The 21,394-nt window shown below is 42.1% G+C and overlaps 3 protein-coding genes and 1 non-coding gene across 11 annotated transcripts in view; all 4 read right to left on the bottom strand.

Moving 5' to 3' along the window:
* LOC148396936 (pleckstrin homology domain-containing family A member 7-like) overlaps positions 1-13,522 on the bottom strand; it is a 37,199-nt gene extending 23,677 nt beyond the window's left edge. Inside the window, exons 1-4 of one of the 8 annotated variants that reach the window (XR_015859010.1) lie at positions 13,366-13,522; positions 12,832-13,026; positions 12,608-12,684; positions 12,447-12,504 (exon numbers count right to left, since the gene is read on the bottom strand). Coding sequence is in view for 6 of the 8 variants with exons in the window: in XM_088378420.1 (XP_088234546.1) it covers positions 12,447-12,504; positions 12,608-12,684; positions 12,832-12,914 (218 nt within the window). In the remaining 2 variants the exon portion in view is untranslated. Of the gene's footprint in view, positions 1-3,064; positions 3,531-12,446; positions 12,505-12,607; positions 12,685-12,831; positions 13,027-13,365 lie in introns of those variants that run through there. The other 7 variants (XR_015859009.1, XM_088378420.1, XM_088378418.1 and 4 more) reach the window with 7 other exon arrangements.
* A 2,307-nt stretch (positions 13,523-15,829) lies between these two features.
* Positions 15,830-18,796, bottom strand: LOC148396935 (uncharacterized). Its single transcript, XM_088379409.1, has 3 exons — positions 18,380-18,796; positions 16,841-17,745; positions 15,830-16,523 (listed from the first exon to the last, which is right to left on the bottom strand). Exons 1-3 carry the CDS (start codon positions 18,531-18,533, stop codon positions 16,302-16,304), a joined length of 1,281 nt encoding a protein of 426 aa, XP_088235535.1. The 5' UTR covers positions 18,534-18,796; the 3' UTR covers positions 15,830-16,301.
* Positions 18,797-19,416: 620 nt separating this feature from the next.
* rps13 (ribosomal protein S13) lies at positions 19,417-21,324 on the bottom strand. Its single transcript, XM_088379410.1, has 6 exons — positions 21,277-21,324; positions 20,785-20,833; positions 20,287-20,365; positions 19,926-20,095; positions 19,756-19,856; positions 19,417-19,490 (listed from the first exon to the last, which is right to left on the bottom strand). The coding sequence occupies exons 1-6, from the start codon at positions 21,297-21,299 to the stop codon at positions 19,457-19,459; spliced, it is 456 nt and encodes a 151-aa protein (XP_088235536.1). The 5' UTR covers positions 21,300-21,324; the 3' UTR covers positions 19,417-19,456.
* On the bottom strand, positions 19,581-19,712 carry LOC148396934 (small nucleolar RNA SNORA19). The gene has a single exon (XR_015859290.1). It is a non-coding gene; the product is annotated as a small nucleolar RNA SNORA19 (small nucleolar RNA).
* Positions 21,325-21,394: the final 70 nt, after the last annotated feature.

Raw genomic sequence — 21,394 nt, 5'->3', positions numbered from 1 at the left:
TGTTTGGATGCTTCTGGCCCATTTAACTGTTTTCGCTCGACGCCTTTGAGGCCGCGGAGAGCTATGACAGAGTCGCCGCAGAAAGTCTCCACTGAATGTGTTTTTAAATTACATTTTGTTTCGAAGCGCAGTGCATTGACATTTTCAGCTTATTTTTTAATAATGGGCGGCACGACAGGGTAATTAATAACTCTAATTAAGTATGTTTGAAAGGGGCCATGTTATGAAAAAATGACTAATTACAGTGATTTCCGAATTACAAAGAGCATCTGATTAAAAGCCATCACAGCTAAATTTAGCTATTAAGAAAATGAGTACATAGTTATCTCTACATTAAACAGATGGATTTAAAAAAAATAATTTGCGATATTTATAAAAAAAAAAAAAATTGCCAAAATAAAGAGTAGGCCGATACTGAAACCTTGCAGTAATCCCATAGAGAAAATGGCTGTCATAATTTGGCGCCAACTAGTGGCCAGTGTGACTAATACAGCCCAGCTGGTATTCAATCTGAAAGAGTTGGTCTTAACTCAAAGCTTCAGTGTCAGATGTCACTGTGAGGGAAAAACAAGTCTTGTGTCAAGGAATGCTGAATGTTCCGTCTGAGCGGACTGCCACCGTGACCTTCGGGGTGTAATTCCGTGAGGACCTCTTGTCAAAGTGTCAGTGGCCTCCAAACAAGACCAAGAATGGGAGAAAACATCCAGAGTGATTGACAAGTCTGCTAGAATTGGGAGCTTGATGTCTCCAGAGGAAAGGGGAAAAAAAAACCTGGCTAACGATAGCATTGGGTTTTTTTAATTTTTTATGCATCCTTTTGGAAATACATTTATTTCCCGACCTGCCCCCAAGCGATAGCGGCAGTGAAGGTGGTAAACGAAAGACTTTCATCTGTCACACACATTACTCAGCGGCGTATCGTCCATGCGCACACATACTGTAAATATTTAAGAGACTCATCAATCATTGCCTGACAGACGTCTAACAGGCTGAAAACGAGAGTTGGAGAACATCCGCAGACTTCTTCCAATTTTAAATATGCAGTGCATTAGTATTCGCCACTTCATTTTTTTGCCACGTCTTTTAAAATATTCAAACATTGGAATAAGTTTGAAGGTGAACCGGAAGTCCCTCGGTGGGATTTTTGTATCTGCCACAAGCTGAGGGAAAAAAAAATCGAACGACATTGAAGCATCAGTTGAAGGACAGTTATTTAGAAAGAAAGAAAAAAAAAAGTATGAATGAGGCAGCAGAATCAATCAAGTTTCTTAAATGCAGAAAATGGTGGCGACGAAGGTCCCCGTCGATTGCGATCGGAATGATGACGATTGAGTTGTTTTGGACGATTTATTCAGATGAGGGCAAACTTTGGTAACCTGCTCGACGGTCCGAGCTGTGAGTCATTCCGTGGCTAATTCCCTCTGCCCCGAAGCAAAGATCACTGCCTACCAACACCGCCTCCACAAATAAGCACAGGGATTTCAATAAACAAAGAAATAATCTTGTTACTTGATATCCCATTAAAAATATCCACAACTAAGTTCAAAATATCCAAAAAAATGCTTCCACTAAAGTATTACTTCCCAATAAACATTTCCACAACGAACGTTAGCTTGTAGCTAGCAGCAATTTTCCAAACACTCCAAAAAAAAAAGAACTTTTGACTTCACAACTTGTTTTTGTTAATCGTACCTATGACAGAACTTTGAAGAGCCGATTGGAGAACGAAGAGGCCTTTTCTAGCCAATTAAGGACTTCCTTTTGGGAAATCTAATTCAAGGCATTGCGGAGCTGCATGAATAACACATAGCGACAATAAATCAGCATCACAGAGCTCCGGTAGCGACTATCTGATATAGAGGCAGACATGGGCAGGGGTCTGCTCTTCATCGGCGGCCATTCCCTCGGGGGGGATGGAGCTGAATGGAAGGAGCAGGTTGGAAGCCAGCTTTTTGGGGTGATTTTTTTTTTTTTCCTCAGAAAGACTAACAGCTGCGTAAACTACATCACACAATACATTTTTTTTTCTTCAAGTCGACTTTGGTTCACAGGTAAAACCAGTTGAGTATTTCAGTTGGAGCTGAGTACACAATTAATGGAATAACCAGTTTGACCGCAAGTCACCGAGTGACCTAGTATAATTTAAATCAGGCAAAATTCAATCCGACTTTTATCTCGTATATAAGAAATGATATTATGGGTGACCATCATTCAATGAATAATAAAATTGCTACTCCAATGAAACTATTCAAGCAAGGATGATTTTGGTTCGTCAGAGTTCACCAAGGCCCAACAACCACAATTTGTATCCAAAACATTTATTTCTTAGCACAAGCTTCAGCTCGACACAAGGTTTTGTGGAAAATAACCTCCATGACTAATTCAAAGGATATCAATGGTTATAATGAATAGAGGCTTTATTCTCTCCAAATAGAGGTTTTCTATTCAAATGTGCCAAAAACGCCTTAGGAGTAATACTGCATCTAATTCACGTCAACATCTCGACACGCACAATATGCAGATGAGCCAAAGAGGGGGCGGGTTTTTGAGCTAGCGTTGAGTACAAATTTAGCTTAAATTTTCTAACAAAGCCTCACAATGCCTCTGCATTTTATCCAATTGTGCGTCAAAAAATATCAAACCACACTAGCAGATAAATTAAAGATGTAAAGTTAGAATGAGTGATGCCCTAGTACAGACACCTGAGGTACACCACAAATGAATACAACCCTCTTAAAATCAAAAACAAGACTCTAGAATGCTATTATTCATCAAGACTTGACTTTCCAAGCGAGAAACTCACCAAATTTTGTACACACATCAAGGCTGGCAAAATTAAAACCCTATTTTGATTCCATTTTACACAAATTTGACTTGTGTGTTCTACAATTTCGCTTTGCTAACTTCTACAGAAAATCTTCCACATAATCTGGAAGGACGTGGGAGTGAGAAGTGAACCTGTCATCCAACTGAGTCAGGTGTGGCTAAGTGTTTTTTGTAAACCATTTAAAACATACTTCCAGCGAGACAGCTAATTTGGAATGCGGGTTTGTAGGTTGCATACCTGCAAGGAGCGTGGTAGAAGGGATATCCAGGTTGAGGTATGTGATTGCAGTATCCCGACTGATTCCACATGATGATTTGATTTCAAGTCCAAAAAGTGTGCTTATCTATTTCAGGTGATCTCACATTCATCAAATGAGATCACCGAGTGGTTTGCACACCTGGAATGGAAGTCAGATCCACAAAGAAGTACTCAGCAAAACCCCAGACAAGCACCCCAGGTGAGGAATGACATCACAGGCTCCCGTTTGCAATCCCGTCAAGAGTCAGATCTTCCTCCTCCCCGAGGCTTTCGAGAATAATCAGACAAACCAGCTGTCTTTGAGGTCAACCCCCACCGGACGTCCATCCTCCCGCAAAGTTCACGGAATGTCGACAATTCATCCCAAATCTGTGTCTGGGTCGTGTTTCGAGAGAGAGAAGCGACCGCTGGTTTCGTACTGGCTTTTCCCGCCTCGTAAAAAGAGCGAGTGTCTGTAGCTGGAGGAGGAAAGGCGGGACGTGGAGAGGGAAGAGAGAGAGAGAGAGAGAGAGAGAGAGAGGGAGGTATACAAAGCTAGCCAGCCTTTCGATTCCTGCCTCGTGCGCCACTGACAGGATGCACGCCGCTGTGGGACGGAAAGGACGAGAGAGAGAGAGAGCGAGAAGGAAGCGAACGAACGCGTTCGCAAGCCGACTCAAACTGTGACTCAGGTGTCATTTGACACCTGAACGCAAAGACCTGAGCTCACCCTTTTTAGTCCAGCTTGCGTAATATCAGCAAACTGTCCAGAACAGACACCATTGAATGCTTGGTCAGCAAAAAAAATAAAAGCAAGCCAGAAACCTCTTTTTTTAAAACGTTATTGACGTTGAATCTTATCGTGAGAAAATGCGGCACGGCTCCCGCAGAGAGAGGCGGAGTTTAATATTTCTCAGCTCGTAAATTGGGTCAATTGTAAGTCATTTGACCTTTGAGCGTTCCGACGGTACATTTCATCTTCCTCGTGGTTGTTATCAAAAGCATTTTTCAAGCAGTACCTAAAAGTCCGCTTAAATGAACCGGCACGATTCTCTCTCTCTCTCTCTCTCTATCAACTCCACCTCCCGCTGCTTTGTTCTCTTTTCATTTCCTTTAATGTTTAATTCATAATCCGCCGCCTCCATTTAGCATGTCACTTGATTGGTAGACCGATTCGAGAGAGTCGGAAGGATGTCTGCACTTTGATTAAAATATTCCCAAGGTATCGTATCACGAATCGGCAGATCCTCAAAATCAGGTGCCAAAACATCTGATCGGATGATCCAAATAACCTTGCGAGTCAAAGCGAAATGCAGCATGCAAACCAACTGACCTTCCAGTTAAGCATGCGACAGGTGGCCGATGAGCTAAATCCAGGTGTGCGCCCGCCATTCTTGGATCGAGCAAAGGTGACCTGGCACAGTCGTACACCTGGCAGAAGGCTGTTTACATTCTCGGAGCAGCTACACCGACCAGCGATGCTTTTATAACGCTTACATTAGATTGGGCCTTCCTAAAGCATCGTTCGTGCCCTGGGGATGCGCAAGATTAAAAGTGTAATGGCTGTATAATAATTAGATTAGCTAATGGGATTCTCTGTGATTGACTAGTGAGCAGCCCAGATTAAGCCCCGCCTCTTGACCCCAGTCAGCTCATGACAATAATAATAACAATCATAATAATAAGCATATTCATAAGAATAAATAATGATATACAATTAATTATACATACTAATATATAATGATATATAATTGATTATATATATATATATATATATATATATATATATATATATATATATATATATATATATATATATATATATATATATATATATATATATATATATATGTATATATATATAATAATACTATTCATAATAATAATTAATATTATAATATATATTAATAATAATCATAATAAATATTATAATATATCTTAATAATCATCATCATAATCATAATAATCATAATATTCATAATAATAATAAATAATAGTATATAATGATATATAATGTTAATAAGTAAGGTCTGACCAATTAATCAGACAGTAAATCATTTAAAATCGTTTAAAAAAAGTCAGCTGATTTTTTTTTTACATTAATACAACACATTCAAATATCCAGCCCCCAAAATAATCAAATTAAGAAACAGCCAGTGACAATGCAAACACTCCTGCAGCGACTCCTTACAACCAAACAGACCTTTTGTTGCCTGCCTCCAGTTCACACACTTTACAAACATTTTCAAACGACATCTACGACAACAACCTGGCCCATCTGTCCTATTTCAAACTCAAATGTGGCCCGTGAGCAAAAACGTTTTTGCACTCCAGATGTAAAGACTATACGGAAATATAAGATCTGCACTCGAGGTAAAAATATATAGTCACAGCGGAGGCGAGGTGAAGGGCTCGGTAATTGGCTAGTCACATCACAGTCGCCCAGAAACTGAAGAAAAAGCAATTGTCATCTGAGAGGAAACAGCAAGACAAGAGATTGGAAGGGCTGGAAAAAGAAAGAGGAAGTGCTGCTGTTTGTTTTTATCTGAAAATATAATCCTAATCTGGCTTGGAACACACAAGAGAACGCAGCCTCTTATCCACAAGCCTCACGGCAGCAGGAGTGCGACTTGAGCCGGGTTTACGGGACCCGTCGCGTCTCTTAAAGCCGCCTCCTCGCCCGACACACCTCAGCGCTGGAGGTCACACGGCTCCAGCGACGTCAACCTTCATTTGGCCTCAATTACTCCAAGATGCAGTTAAGCCACTATCTTACGTCCATTTTTGCTTTTCATTATCCTGTTCAGGATCTTTTTTTTTTTCACTTTAGGACCCCTGAGTCAAATCTAAAACCCCATTCCTTCCTCGTTTCCTCTTTTTCCTTCCGTCACTGCCTGGTGGGACACCTTCCTGTGGAGAACCTGATCATCAATCGTACTCCCAACCAGTTATTAAGCCCATAGAGGAGTCTGTGTGTGTGTGTGTGTGTGTGCGTGAGTGTGTGTTCATATGCCTGCAGGCAATGTTGAACCCGATTCTCATCCACACAAACACACACACAAAAGCTGTGCTATTAATACTGCACCTTGGGGCATCACCACACTGTTTCATCTTCACCACTAAAATCTGACACGACAATTAAAACCAAATTTCTTTTTATGGGACTGGGTCCAGCTGGTTCTGGGTCCGTTCTTGCTCACGTTTGATTCGCAAGAACCAGACTCCTTGCACCTCTGGGCAAGTCTCTTTTGAGTCATTTAATTATGTAGTAAAGAAAATACTGAAGGGGATATTAGGGGATGTGTCTATTAGCATATTTTAGCATCTGTTATGAATACGTCAACAGTCGGTGTTATTCCACACTCGCAACATTACGTGAAGATTAAAAAATGATTACGCACGGAGCAATTTGTGGACCCGTTTCTATTTCCAGAACAAGCTTCTACCTCCATTAGGATGTGTCACAGCTCAAAAAAATAATAATGAGCAACCCCTGACCACACAATCCGCCGCTAGCATCTGTGTCCAATATAAAAGTAGCATTGCCACCTGTGTCACAGGTGAGAACTCCCTTTCACTCCTTCACGTATAACATTTGATGAGGCCCGTTTTCTACGCGAGGCGAGCCCGGTTCGCAGAGACGGAACGAAGCTAATAACGTTTCTGTGAGCAACAAATTGGACTCCGGCGGCAGTAAATAGCAATCGAATATTAAAAAGAGGAACGACTGCGGCGGGTTGCGCAAATGGAGGCGACAGATAAGTGCGGCGCTCAAATTGCAACGCTGGCGCTTTTATCGTAATGAGATCGTCTCATCTGCGCGACCGCCGCATAATGTCCGTCCGAAAAATAACTTCGGATCACATTTTCTCTAAGGGGAGAAAAATGGCGTCCTTGAGGGTGTTGTAACGCCAATGTTTGGCAGAATGAATTTTAGATAACCGATTAATCTTAATTAATTAAAACTATACACGTATAATGAATAAAATACATGACTTGACTAATTAATCCTTAGTATTTAACTTGACTCCTCGTTTTTGCTTATTTCGGGAGTTAAGTCACGTGACTTTAGTAAGCTGAGCCGTGATTGGTCATTATCTGAGCAACTGTGATGTCATATTCAGTCGACAACAAGTCGAACTATGCAAAATGGCCGCCTCCTGAGATAATTGAATAAATTTGAATGAATGACTTTAAAATATCACAACCAAATGGTGTTTCCCAGTATTCGTTAGCATTAAGCTAACAGGCTTTAAAGCTACATGTTTTTTTTAATTACAAAAAGTGCTGTTCTTTGATTTTTGTTGTATTTGACGGTAAACTTCAACCGGAAGTGCCTTGAAACTTCTTTTTTGAAGAATTGCTCACGATCTACCGAACTTGTCTGTGCTGTCAAGTGCTATCAAAATTTTGCTCACATTTCAAAATATAACTGCCCCAATAATAGCTCGGCTACCGCCTGCAGAAATACAAAATGGCAGGATGCTACGTGGGATCGGCAAAGACACGGAGGCGCAATCGGTCGGCTCCATCAGGTGCCTCTTAGCTTCATTCTAATGGACTGCTTTTAACCGCTTGCGTCATTTTGTCACTCTCACAAAAACACATCTGATTAAAAAGCAGCCCCAGACAAAAAATGATTGGACGTCAATGTGCGCGTGTTCCAAACAACCCCCGGGAGTCACATTAGGTACCCGCACATGAAAAATGCGCTGGGCAATTGGAGAAGTTAATTCCAGTGGCTTTTTGTCAATAAAGCAGCAACCGTGAAGGAGAAAAATCCATACGAGAGACAAATGTAAGTAACCGAAAAACTCCGCCGCTCTTTTGACGAAATCCATTTTCCTCTGCTGCTTTGAACGGTGGGGCGGAACGTGACGAACTGCCAGGAGACGTGGCGGCAATTATTAAAGTTGTCTCGTTATGATCAGCTCCGTCGCTCTTCGAAATAACTGACTGCATCCCCGCCCCCCCCCCAGGGAGAAACCGCTGGAACACAAGACGAGTCAAACAACTTGTCCCATCAACTAGGCCAATATTTCCATTTCCACCAAACAAAACATCACGTCCATTTCTACGTTACCTCGAATCACGTAACGGATTCCTCGCGGGGAGTTCCCGATGCTCGTCGGTCATAGCAAAGATAACGCGGCGTTTGACGGGAACCGACTTGAGCCCGCTTTCATGGATCGGCCTCCGGCTGCAGCAAGTCCCCATCCTTGCTCCAACTTCCACGCGGGATGATTAGCGACGACACAAACCGCCTAGCTCCACGCCACTCTGCTTCCTAACTAACCCCGTGGTGGAGAAAAAAAAACGTTTTGGTGACCTGGCAACCTCGCCCATGTGGTTCTACTGACACAAAGGCGATTGTATCCTCCAAGCGGGCCGGCTTTGACATGGTCTCAACCGTCTTGTTGTTTGTCCCTCAATCGCTCCATTGTGTGAGGCCTCCTTTGCTCCGGGTTGGACACAGACGGACGGACACCCACCGCGATTTCCAGTCCTAGACAAATCAAGTTGCTCGGTTGTTTTTGTTCCGAGAAAATGGCCGCCTTGTTAACACATTTTCCGACCCGTCTCTGCTGTTGCTTGCTTGTATTTCCCCACCTGTCCTTTTTTGGTCTAATCTGTGATATTGTCTGTAAAGCTAGCAGACACGATGAGAGGAAATAGCAAGTTGTTTTTGTGTTCCAGGTAAGCAGAGCCAGATGTTCTCCAGTTCCGTGTTGACATTTTGACCGTGGGGGTATGAAAGAGATGCCAGCGTGCAGACCGATGCGCAGAACTGACATTTTATTCCGAGCCAAACCCGGTACAAAGGTCAGATAGTCTCTCGATGATTTCATCCTCCCCGAGGCTTTTCTCGAATAACGGCCGGAGGTTTTAGAACGATTATACCGAAAGGAGTACTTTGAATAACTAGCAGTCAAGCTCCCCGAGTTTAAATCAGATCCTCCGCGAGGTCTCGAGGATTAATCTTGCCGCCTGAGGGCCCAGGTTAAATATTCAGGACATTTTATTTTCAGGCTAACTTCAAAGACACACAAAGCTAGCTAATGAGAACTTCTGGAAATAACACGATTGTTGTTTCATGGCTATTTTCTTGCTAATCTTGCTAATTAACCTGCTTCCATCTCAATTAGCCTCATTGTAGTTCATGCGTGAAACTGAAAGAGAAGCTAGCTGGAGAAAATTGTACTGCTTTTCGGGGTCCATCTTGTACAAGATCATTATTTGCTAATTAGAGCAATTTTGGGACATACTGTAGCTTTCGGAGGACTTTATCGGTCCAGTCTTGTGTTACATCAGGTTTAAAATGTATTGTGTTCTTGCGCCGACAATACAGCGCAGACAATTCAAAGTTTCGTTTGATGTTTGAAGCATATTTTTAAAAAAATAATAACGGTCTATCTGTGTCAGATCTTGTTCGTAATCATTAGAGTTCTTGCTTTGCCGTTGAACAAAGAGAATTTCAAATTTAGTTTTGTTATTCAAGGCTTTTTTTTTTTTTTTTTACAAATGTATAAAAAAAGTCTAAATCATTACAAACCACCTTTTTTGTCCACCTTTTGTTAAATATTGAGTTTTTATTTCACCATAGAGCGAAGAAAATTCCAAGATTTGTTTGATGCTTTAGGGAAGTCAATTTTTTGGGGTATACATTTTAGGATCCATCGAACGTCATTAGAATTCTGACTTTAATATATTAAAAGACTAAATCAAAGTATGATGAGGATTCATTCTTCTTATTATTATTATTAGTGTTGCTTCTTTTCTTTCTAGTTAGGGTGAGGGTTATCAAAATTCCGTTTGATAAGAAAAATGAAGAGCTTAGCTTCCTTTGTTTACCATTATGAAGCGATAAAAACAAAGTGTTGTGACACACACACACTTTCACGTATACACACAGCTGCAGATAAAACATTAGCCGTTGGTGCTGCTTCAAGACTTGAGTCAGAACGCAGTGAGTCAAGTGTGAGTCATTGTCTCTCTCATCTCACCTTGACATTTGCATTATATGAAAAGACTTTTCATTTTCTTCCTGACTTCTAAAAAGAAATTCCTAGCATTCAGGTTTTTTGGACACCCTACTGGATTTAAATGTCAGCTTGAACACTTGTTTTTGTGCCACTTAAAAAAGCCCTCCAAAAGTGTTTGGCCTTTTTCAAAATCGTTAACTGGCCGTCGGGTTAAAAATCTATTAATGATCCACGCCGTTCATCCTGCTCCATACCTGACATGTCGGCCAAGCTGGTTATTAATTGACTACGTAAGGTCAAAGTCTGCCGGATGAGTCGTGAGGCCAACGTGTGACAAATAAAACCGCACAAGTCGATATTGCTCGTTAAAAATTCAACAGCAGCAACCGAGCCAATGTTCTCGAACTTTAACATCTTGCCACCCCGGGAAAAAAAATCTGCAGACACTTTTCAGCCGCCGCCATAATGCCAAAACGTCTTTTTTTTCTTCAAATATTCATCGTTCTCAGCCTCTTCCCTAATTCATTTAAAACCTGAACAAATCAAAAGTAGTCCACTTTGCTTCTTCAGTAAATCTCGATGACGAATCCTTTATGTTGGCTCTCTTCGGATGCTCATTCAGTACACAATTCATTCATTGTACGACAAATCAAGTCGACCTTGTAAGACGTATGCTTCTAAAATGTTGCGAAGTCTTCCGAGAAGCGCGACCACGCACACTCCTGACATGATGTAAGCTGATTGGAGATAAGCCTATTTTGTCACGGTCTCCCGATAGCGTCACACACTTTCAAGGCTTTTCACCTTCTCCGTACTGTATTTGGTTTTTGTTACCATGACAACATGTACTTTATTTAACTCATAATTTCTATTGTATTGATAGAAGCAAAACAACTCTGCCACTTGTTTAGTTGGCTTAATTAGGTCAATATTTGATATTCTAAAGTTGCAAGTTGAATTAGTAGCCGCTCCCCCCCCCCAAAAAAAAATACATAGTTGTTTTTTTTGATAGTGCTGATATCGAACAATAATTAACCACACACACACGGAAGTATGTTGGGGGGGGGTCTTTCAGTTCAAACGCACCACATTGAGTCCACAAGTCAGAGCGGTTATTCAACAAGTCCAGGCAAAGTAAACTTCACCCGGCGGGATAAATATGCCAGCAAATAGCCGGCAGGCAGACAAACATTATGTCACCATATTTATCAGCACAGCACGACTTGCGATGGGGGCGCTAAAAAAAAAAAAAAAAAAAAAGTTATTTTATTGAGGCTATACTAAAAGCGACCTCGCCATCTGGCACATCTAAACACAGGAGTTGCATCAAAATGAGATTAAGAATGGATTCAAATAATATAAAGGATAATAATCCAAAATGTTAAGTCCACTCGAACACACTACAAATATCTAACAAAAAAAATTGTTGGCCACAATCTTACAAGAGCTTCATTTAAATTATATTGAATGGAAATAAATTGGAAACAACAGATCCAATAAGGACTGAGAATTAATAAAGGACTAAAACAAAAACACAAATAGGTTAAATAAATTGGTTAACATGAAACTGTGTAATAAAACAATGCAATAAAGCAAAAATTTAATTATTCTCAGTTGGAATTGACACAGCAAGCGAGATATTGACTTAACTCTTGCTGCAGTGTGTCAACAGTGTTTTGAGCCTCATTTCTCTACCTTGAAGATAATATTTGGTTGCCTTCGCGCACAAGTATGTCGGTATTCAAAAGATGCAAGTCGCCTACCGTGACAGAAGCGACAGGCAAAACATCCCCTGCGGCATATTTTATGCCAAAAAAAAAAAAGCTCGGATCGCTTTTCACTAAAAAACATGACAGATCTCTTTAAAGTTGATATTGACATATCTGTCCCACTGTGGGGAAGTTTGATAGCATTTTTTCTTGTCGTTTACGCTCCCTGGGCACAACATGTGTAAAGAAAAAAACTTTTGAAAACAAACAGTTCTGAAAGACGAAATCAAAGTGTATTGGAAGACAAACAAAAGTTGAAAATTAAATAATGGTAACAGTTTGGACAAAAACATTTAAATATTATGCAGAAAAATCACAAAATATTACCAAAAAATCACTGCCAAAATTGTTGAAAATAAAAATATTAGGTGGAAAAATATTATGCAGAAATACAATAAAAATATCAGCAAACCTAGATAGGTGCAATAAAAGCTTTTGAGGAATTATTAATATATCTAAAATACATTATAGCCACATGAAATGTAAATCCAGGTATGCTCCGAATAAATTGTAGCAACCACATGTGCTTGTGGCTTAACGAGCGGCAGCCATTACTTTAAAGCGACGCTAACTTGATACAGGTGACGCGTTCATGAACACTTCGAAAAAAAACTTTCATTTCGTACTTACTCGATAAAGTAGCTCGCGCCTTCATCCGTGAAGCCTTCCTCCCATCCCTTAGGCAGGTCTAAAAAGATGAAATAAAAAAAACTTGAAAGTTGAAACGCCGAGTCGTGTCGACAAGAACCGGGCCAACCGGGGCTAAAGGAACCGAGGCGTTGCTAGCTTACCTGAGCGGATCATATGTCCCGAGTTGACCGGCTCGGCGGAGCGGGGGTGCAGCCAGGTGGTCTCCCGTGTCTGGTCGCTTGTTCCCGGACGCACGCACGAACGCGCGGGAGAGGGGTGGAGGAAGGTGGCGAGAGAGGAGAATGGGGAGGGGTGGAAAAAACACCTGTTACGCCGAAGCGAAGAGCAAAAATAGGCGAAGAGAAACGGAAGGGAGCTGACTCACTTGATAAAGAAGACCCTCCCGTCCCCGCACACACCGTACGTCCAATGTTCGGGCAGGGAGTCCCGGCCCAGAGGTGCCGCCATGATCCGCTTGTCCTAGTTCATCTCTCGGTTGAGTCTCCCCGGAGAGACGCGATCACTCAGCACGGGCCAGCGCTGCCTTCAGGGACGCCGTCGAGAGGCGGACATCGGCCAACTGTATGCGGGAGAGGGCGCTGATGACTCAGAGCTTATGCGGAATGTCACTTTTGAAACTTAAACCGCTTTTTTTTGTCATGCGAAATTATTTATTCGGAAAAATAATTCGCGTGTGAGTCGGATGAATATTTTTTATTTTAATCACATCTGCCCTGCAGGCTTGGATCAGAACTGCACCCTGTAAACACCTTTTTAAAATGCAACTTTTACGGCTACGTACGATCCTGTTGCTTATTGTTTTGACGTCTGCATGCTACAAATGCGTCATCGCTCCACCAGCCGTTTATTATTACACGCAAACGCACACACACTATGTACACGATGCGTTCACAGTCACCTGTCAGGAACGCTGAGTTCATCGGAATCTCCTTTTGCATCCTGGATGAGGCGTGTGGTGGCGTGCTTGTGACAACACCCGCTGCCGCCCTGTCATTTCCAAATCTGCTGTGAACACAAAGAAAAACAGTCATTTTCCAACACGTTCATTCTCTGTGTGATGGGAAAAAAACAACATTCTGGCCCCGTCCCAAGAGTGAGCACATTTTCCAAGTCTGTGGGCTTATCTCAAAAGTGCTTTTGGAGGCCCGGAAAACACCTCCCGACGAGGCAGGTTAAGGAAAGGGCGCAGAGGTTGGATCTCTCTTGGGTTTGCAGAGTACTTGTGTGGACAGATAAAATGTTACCCAGGAAGAAAGCATAATGGAAGGCAGTGGGGGCCAACTGCTATAGTCGTGAGAAGGCGTGTAGGTTACACTGTGGAGCAACCTGGAATGGTAATCTCAAAAATAACCCAGTCAGTATTTGCAACAGTGGTGGGAAAAACAGACTCACTGGCGGAGCTAGAGGGTGGGCCGAGGGGGCACTGCCTCCCTTTGAAATATGCTCGGACCCCCTAGGTATAATTGAATTTGGGGTATTTGATCAATTTTACGGGATTTTTATTTCTTTATCAGTCTTTTTTGAAGATATTTTTTCAGGGTTGGTGGGAAAAGAAAAAGGTTTTATTTTGTGGACCCTGAGATATCCTTGCCCCCCCACCCCACGGAAAAAAAAATCCTAGCTCCGCCTCTGCACACAGAAACACATACAAGGTGCAGGATTACAAAGATGGATTTCAAACACCTCCCTCCGCCTCTCACTACAAACACTGAGGGTCCTTTTGTGCACACACAACCAGGGGGCAAAAGTGCAGCAATACGTCAGCCAAACATTCACATTGTTTGAAGTTAGATGGGGAAAGAGGCGAGGCAAACTTGCAACGATAAATCACGTTTATCACCTTCTGGTGAAGCGAAGCATAACACTTCTACTGCCACGTTGTGGTGAAAGATATTGTTGCCGTTAGACAAGTCACGTAGAGTAAATAACTCTTAAAACTTAAAAACATCCTTCTGGCACGATGTGAGCGCCGCCGCCACACATTGTGTCTTGTCTTGTGCAAATGAAGGCTAAATAATGCATGGCTGAGCGCCATGTTTCAACTGACTGCTGCTCGCAGGCCTCACTCGAGCTCCCTTTCCTTCGGATTCCATTTCAACTAACTCAGCACAAACTTTCAAGTCTTCAAAACAGCTCCAACTCTCCCAGCACTCGTCAACCGCTGCTGCAAACTATCAGCACAATAAGTAACATTTTGCACAAATATGACCTAAATATATAATATATATAATACATCAATGTCATGTACTGTATATGATATCCTATATTATAAAATAATCATTTATTTGAATGTAAAGCAAATCTAGTCCAGAATATTTATGTCGCTTTGCCGCCCTCTATAGGTGGTCTTTACACTGCAACAAGGGAGATAAACTTTCTTACTGATTGTTGACGACGCATGGCGCAGTACATATCTTGACCACTTGAGGGCGACAAAGTCCATCATTCAATACAATCCTATCTGACATGGACTTAAACCTGTGATGGAGCGTTGGAAATCAATGTTACCCTAAAATAGCTGCTTAAAATCAAAATAACAACCTCCCCGTGTCTTCTTGAAATTTTTTGATGAGTCTATAGACCCTCCAACCGAATTTCCTGATGCTAAGTGGAACTGGTTTGGAGGTAGAATTCATCCACAAATTCTGAAATACTGAAAATGAACAAAATTAATGTAAAAGAGCGATTTCAAACTAAAATGGCAGATTTTCTGTGCCTTTTAGGTCTCTCACATTCTTGGAACTTTTTTGAGGGTTTACGCACCTTGCAACTTGAATGAGGCAGCTTAGCTTGCTGCAGGCGGGTTGCATCATCAGCTAATTGCCACCCTTGAGGTTGAGCGAAAGAGCAGATCTTCATCATCATCATCTTCGTGATCACCATCGTTATCATCCACATGTGCTGCAATCTCCTGCAATCCTTTCCACGCCATCGATGGTTGCCTAGCAACCAGAGTGGAGCCAAAATGCAAGTGTCGTTGACATTTTATTTGCATTCATAATAAAGTGCATCTACATATGAACAATAACCCAATGTCAACATGATTCATGTTAATAGGAACTGCCTTGCTGTGTGTCAGCAACAACCAATTAAGATCACTGCATGTGCGGATGTGTGTGTTGCTAATTGATTGCGCCCCCTAGGGACGTCATTTCATCATACACGCTGTTGTCTTACGACAGTCTTACAAGAGATAAGATGAACGGGCTTTCGAGAAATAATTTCTTGGTGAGAATATTTTGGTTGGTTCATGTGTGTGTCTTTGCTACACAAATAAAAGCTTGGGTGGCAATGTGTAGTGATTTAAAAATAAAAAATAAAAACTCCAGAGGATACTCAGTCCCCAAAAAACGAGCTCAAAATTATCTTATTTTTTTATTGATGTCATTTTTTTTTGTTAAACTAATCAGTATCAGTAATAATCGACATCCAAAGTCACAGCATTACCAAAAGTCTTCTATTGTGTTAAGACAATACAAAAATGATACTGAAAAACATCAAGTTATAATAGTTGAGGGATAAATGAAAAAGAATCACACCTCATCTTCAATAAATATTTCAAAAGTCAATCAACCCATTCCTGTTTTTCCTGGCATCTAATGTGCTTGCTGTACATTCAGTATACACAAAACAGTGATTTTCCGACTAGGTCCCAATGCAAGGCAACAAACAAAAATGCTGGAATTACCATCACAAAGTGTCAATCAGTGCAATAATAAACACTAAAAACAACAATCAAGAAAAAAAATGTCTGAGGTATAATGTTGTGAAATGTCAACAACAATCCCATGAATAAAACAAAATATTCACTGCAAGCAAAAAAAAACAAAAAAATCATCCTGGGTTCGTGTGGGCGTCGACGTACACACGCATCTTGGCCCGGTGCGCGGGTTCCAAGCAGCACCCGATGACCCGCTCCAGCTCGCCCACGCGGCGCCGAAAGCGCTCACGGTCCCGAGCCATCTCCTCCCAGGGTCCTTTCCGGGAGGCGGCGGCGGCAAAGCGCCACGCCCACATCACGTGAACCTCAACCACCGGAGAGAAGCGGACCTCACGCTGTAGGAGAAACACAACCAACAAAAACACGTCAGTCGGACATTTTTTTATATATCCACGTATATTTGAATGATTTAAGTACATTTAATGAATCTATTAATTCAGTCTCGTGTGGGGCTGCTGTGTTAATGGAGTTGTGTTGATTGTGTGGCTGTGATGCAATCCATGTTGCGAGCTGGCAACAAGTCTCAGATGACTCGCTGGAGTCACGTGAACAGTCCACATGACAACACGCCGACCGATAAACAAGTCGTTGGCGCACTGCGCACACGCCTCCCATCCAAAAGACAAAAAAAAATATGTTAGTAATCTCGTACCTTTTTGGGGGTTTTGAGTCTGGGTATATCGGGTGTTTGACATTTCTGAGTGGGTCGTTTCCATGGCACCCGTATGACACGTTCAGAGCGTTGCGTGTCACGTTGGCAATGTTTCCGGATTGTTTGGGGTGTGGTGTGTTTAGCAGGGGTGTTCTTCACAGGCTCCGGAACATGTCGAGGCTGCTGGTGGTTTAGACGGGCCTGGAAATTGAGTGGGTGGTAAGGGTCGTCTTTTGGGCCGAGGCTCCTCCAAAGCTCGTCCTCGTCCTCTGAGGAAGAGGCAAGGCCGCCCTCGCCGCTGTCGGTACCCGCTGAGACGGGCAGCGGCGCTTTGCTGACTGTGCAGGCGGTGAAGCACATGGGGTTATACGGGTCGTCGGAATTGGAGAAGAACTCGAGAAGGCGTTCGTTCTCCTCCAAGTCGGCGACGGACACGTCAGAGCTGGACCAGCTGGACCAACTGGAGTCGCTGTCAGAGCGGCTGACCCACATCTTCAGACCCGACATTTCCTCTGTGACTTTGCCTCCCGTCATATCAGCTTTGGACTTTTTCACAAAGAGGTCGTAATGGTCGTTACATGTGGTGGACATGGACTCCCACATGGCTTGGCTTTCCTGGGTGTCAAACTTGCTAGCGTCGCCGTCCTCCTTGGGAAAAGCCGAGAAGATGTTCCAGTCGCCGTGGAAGCCCATGTAGACGCTGTCGTCGGGCGTCAGGCCTGACAGCAGCGTCTCAGCCTTGCCGCCGTCGTCGGCACAGAGGTCGGAGAGGCCGTTGGGGTGGCCCACCATCATGCCGGCGTCGCCGTCAAACAACGAGGAAAAAAGGAAGGACTCGGTCGGGTTGTGCTGGCCCATCTCGTCTGTGATCCGGAAGTGCACCTCGAAGCGAAACATTTGGAAAACTGGAAGAAGTTTTGAAAAGGGGAAAAAGCAGAAAATCAAATCAAAAAATGGAATCCTTGACAATCACATTTTTTTAAATCAGCTGAGCTTTATTTTTCTCGGGGCAAAACAATAATTTAAAATGGAACAGCTATAATATAATAAACATTTTAAAATGTATGTATTGCGTCATGTTTTCTCAACTGAAAAGGTATGCCCGAGTCTCCCCGTCTACGTAACCCATAACATTCTACGGTGGCTGCTAAGTTTTAGTAATACACGTATATATAATTTTTATTGGTAAAAAAAATAAAAATTTAAATCTGAGTAGTAGATTAGACGTCAAATGACAAATTTTCCGAGTTAAGCTCAGTTAAATTAGCTAATACAAACTCACCACTTCTTTAAAATCCACGATCCAAAACTAATATAAACTCATCAATGTGGTTTCTATAAACTGTTTTTCCGGAGTCCCGGACTCCGTTACCTTTAAGAGACAAGAGCGAAGTGAATCGATAGACAACAGAATAAAAAGGTATATAACGAGAGGTCGGGAAAACACTCCATTTTCCGCGGATGCATTGAACGCACCGCGGACGTGCTAGAGTGAACGAGTAGGCTGAAAAAAGTCGAACGTTTTTGTTTTCTTCTTACCAGACAAGAAGGTACAGTAGATGACCCGAACCATAATCCAGAGTTGCCCCCACAGCACTGTTAACATCTGCTTGGTCCAGGGCAAAAGTGCCATTCCCCGGTTGCCGAACCTCTCCATGGTTGTTGTCCGATCACAAGTCATTGCCGGAGACATTTTGGACGATACGGGGAGAAAAAAACAACAACTCTAATCACGTATTCTGGTACTCTTCGTCGAAGACCAACTGGCTCCGCGTCAACGACAGATGAATGTCACTACACGGACGCTTCTTCATTTTCTGCCAAATTAGCGCCATGTTTTTTTCTTGTTCTTTCTTGGTCAAGCCTTCCCGTGTTGTACTGGCGTCTCCATTTTGTCGATTGTCATATCTCTTGCGTCTTCTAGTAGTGGCGAGTGAGTCCCTGTCGCGATAATCTTTCTTTAATACGTGGGGATGACGTCAGACTGCACTGTGATTGGACAGAACAAGAAGTCCAAAGGCGGGGTTTGATCTTGTTTGACTTTCATTCGTCGTTCTACGTCATTCAGCATTCTGATTGGACAGAACGAGAATCGGTCAAACGATAACATGGTGCCGCCCTCTTTTGCTACGTCACAGGGACGCAGCGAAAGTACACGTAATTTCCCGAACACTTAGGAAATCCTCCCAACAGAGAAAGGAGATTGGAAATGAAAACGCTACCGTTGGGATTGTACACATTTACCAAGTCACATGAATATTCGATACGTGTTTGTGAATTAGATAATGTTGGTTAAAATTAGAGTAAAAAAAATCAAAATTTGTGGATATGTGGTAAAAACCCTGAACTCAGTTTGTGACTAAGAAATCAGTGATAAAATTGGATATTGACATTAGAAATTTAACCCAAGAAAAAAAGCTGGGCTGTTATAGAATACAGTAATTAAACATTGTCCAAACCATCTTGTGACAATAAAAAATATACTCCACAAAAATCTTTCTATAAAATGTCCCTGTGCTGAATAAAATTATTTCAATGAATAAAGAAATGAAAATGAAAAAAAGGGCAAAGGTAGGTTCATATTTGAACTTTCATTTATTTGAAAAAAAAAAGCTTTTATGCCACCAGAGCAGAAGCTGTAGAAGACTCACTGCGAACAGAAGGAAAAAAACAGAGTTGTTAAACAATGCTTACAAAATCATATCCACTGACAAAAGCATACATTGATATGAACAATTAATCTTGTACGAAGGGGACTGGCAGAGGTGACACAACAAGCCGCTCTGCTAATTTACCTCCAAGTTTCACTCTAGCACAACAGAAATATCACAACTCTCCAGATGAGGGAAAGCAGGACAATGAAATTGTGCCACGACTCAAATGTAGAATAAAGCCAAAGGCGACTGAATACGTACTACTTCCAGTTGGGGGCCAGAACTCTCTTGGTCTTGTAGTAGCGGGCCAGCCTGTGGATTCGGCTCTCGATGAGAATCAGGCGGAACTTGGCATCCTTGTCCTGCACGTGGACAAACACAAAATAATCAAGAATTGAATTGAACAATCGAGCGGTTTTTGCATGCGGTACCTTTCTGTTTCTCTCCAGATGCTTCCTGACGGCCACGGCCTTCTTGATGAGGTGGTACAGGTCCTCGGGGAGGTCAGGAGCCAGGCCCTTAGACTTGAGGATCCTCAGGATCTTGTTGCCCGTGACAAAACGGACCTGAGCCACACCGTGGGAGTCCCTCAGAATCACACCTAAAGGGGAAGAGAACACAACAAAAAAGTTAATAAATGTAATTTACCACAATGCAGTTTGCATTTTGTAACATTGTATATTATGTTTAACATACACGGCACCTCATACACAAATAATATTTAAATGCTCCCATAAAAACAATGACCATGCGTGCTAAAATAAACGAAGCGACGATGTCCAGTTGATTTACCAATTTGAGAGGGGGTCAAGCCCTTTTTGGCCAGCTTGAAAATCTGCTCTTTAACGTCATCGGATGTCAGCTTCAGCCACTGTAAAAAGGGAAAAATGTATTATAGCGTATACTTTACACTCACATCTCAAACAGGATTAAATAGTAGCTTGTGGTGACAAATTAGCTGCTATTACCTTTTATTGCAATTGGAATTATTCAATACATAGTCCCATAATTTGAGTTTATCGTTGGCTACATAGGATGATAGTCCAAAGTCATATTTCAATATTTTTGGAAAACACATTGCTAGTTTTTATTAGACCTTTCTTTCACTTATCCACCAATTAGGCTGCAGCTTTTTTATATAACATTAAGTTAAGTGTGCAAAAAAGTTGTTTTCCTAAAATCAATGAAATATGACTTGGGCAATTAAGCTGTGTGGTTGACAATATTGGTGTTTTTTTTATCGTGATATGAAATAGTCAAATCGTTTGCATGCAAAAGTGTTGGACTCACGGTTGGGACACTGCGTCTGTACGGCAGAGCTGACTGGGATAAGCCCTTTCTGTCGGGGAAAGAAAATATAATTTAACTGTCAATGTACTGTGCAGAATTCCACGTTAGCTCGACTAGCATCGCATTAACTGCTCGCTTGAGAAGACCATTCTAAACGACACTATGACAACAATTATGGTTTACCCCATGACATGATTTCTATAACACTACGGTAAATGAGAAGAATACTAGTGCTGTCGTGTACTTTACATAAATCAAGTTGATCAACTTGAGCGTTCAATGTTCTAGTAGCATCGGCTAACTACAACTAGCACGAAGCTAACAGACGGCCAATGGCGTGTCTGCTTCATCCTTTTTCTACCTTCTAGAACCGTTTTAATGCGTCTGAGTTGGCCAACTGTCGCTCGTTACATGCTTAAATTCGCTTTCGAGTCGTCAGAGTTAGCCTGTGAAGGTGAAAAAGTAACTTTAAAGGCAAAACTCGGCGTTTACCCGGGAGCGTGCATGCGACCCATGATGGCGGTAGAGGAAGAGAGGCCGCACACGAGACAGAAAATGGGGCTTTGCGTTTCCGCCGGATGTGACGTAATTGGGCAAAGAATGACGCAAA

Source organism: Syngnathus floridae, chromosome 6, assembly GCF_059516105.1.
Source record: "Syngnathus floridae isolate MCC-2025c chromosome 6, RoL_Sflo_1.0, whole genome shotgun sequence".
In the NCBI taxonomy this organism is placed as follows: domain Eukaryota; kingdom Metazoa; phylum Chordata; class Actinopteri; order Syngnathiformes; family Syngnathidae; genus Syngnathus; species Syngnathus floridae.
Note: the sequence above shows the minus strand (reverse complement) of the source record. Positions and strands in the feature narration are given on the sequence as shown.

Excerpts from the sequence above, each read along its gene's own strand:
- LOC148396935 (XM_088379409.1), bottom strand. The coding sequence starts at position 18,533 with ATGTCTCCGGCAATGACTTGTGATCGGACAACAACCATGGAGAGGTTC. Across the intron at positions 17,746-18,379 it reads CTACTGTACCTTCTTGTCTG|TTTTCCAAATGTTTCGCTTC; the intron begins GTAAGAAGAAAA and ends AACTTCTTCCAG. Across the intron at positions 16,524-16,840 it reads GACTCAAAACCCCCAAAAAG|CGTGAGGTCCGCTTCTCTCC; the intron begins GTACGAGATTAC and ends TTTCTCCTACAG.
- rps13 (XM_088379410.1), bottom strand. The coding sequence starts at position 21,299 with ATGGGTCGCATGCACGCTCCCGG. Across the intron at positions 20,366-20,784 it reads ACAGACGCAGTGTCCCAACC|TGGCTGAAGCTGACATCCGA; the intron begins GTGAGTCCAACA and ends CCCTTTTTACAG. Across the intron at positions 20,096-20,286 it reads CTTGACCCCCTCTCAAATTG|GTGTGATTCTGAGGGACTCC; the intron begins GTAAATCAACTG and ends CTTCCCCTTTAG.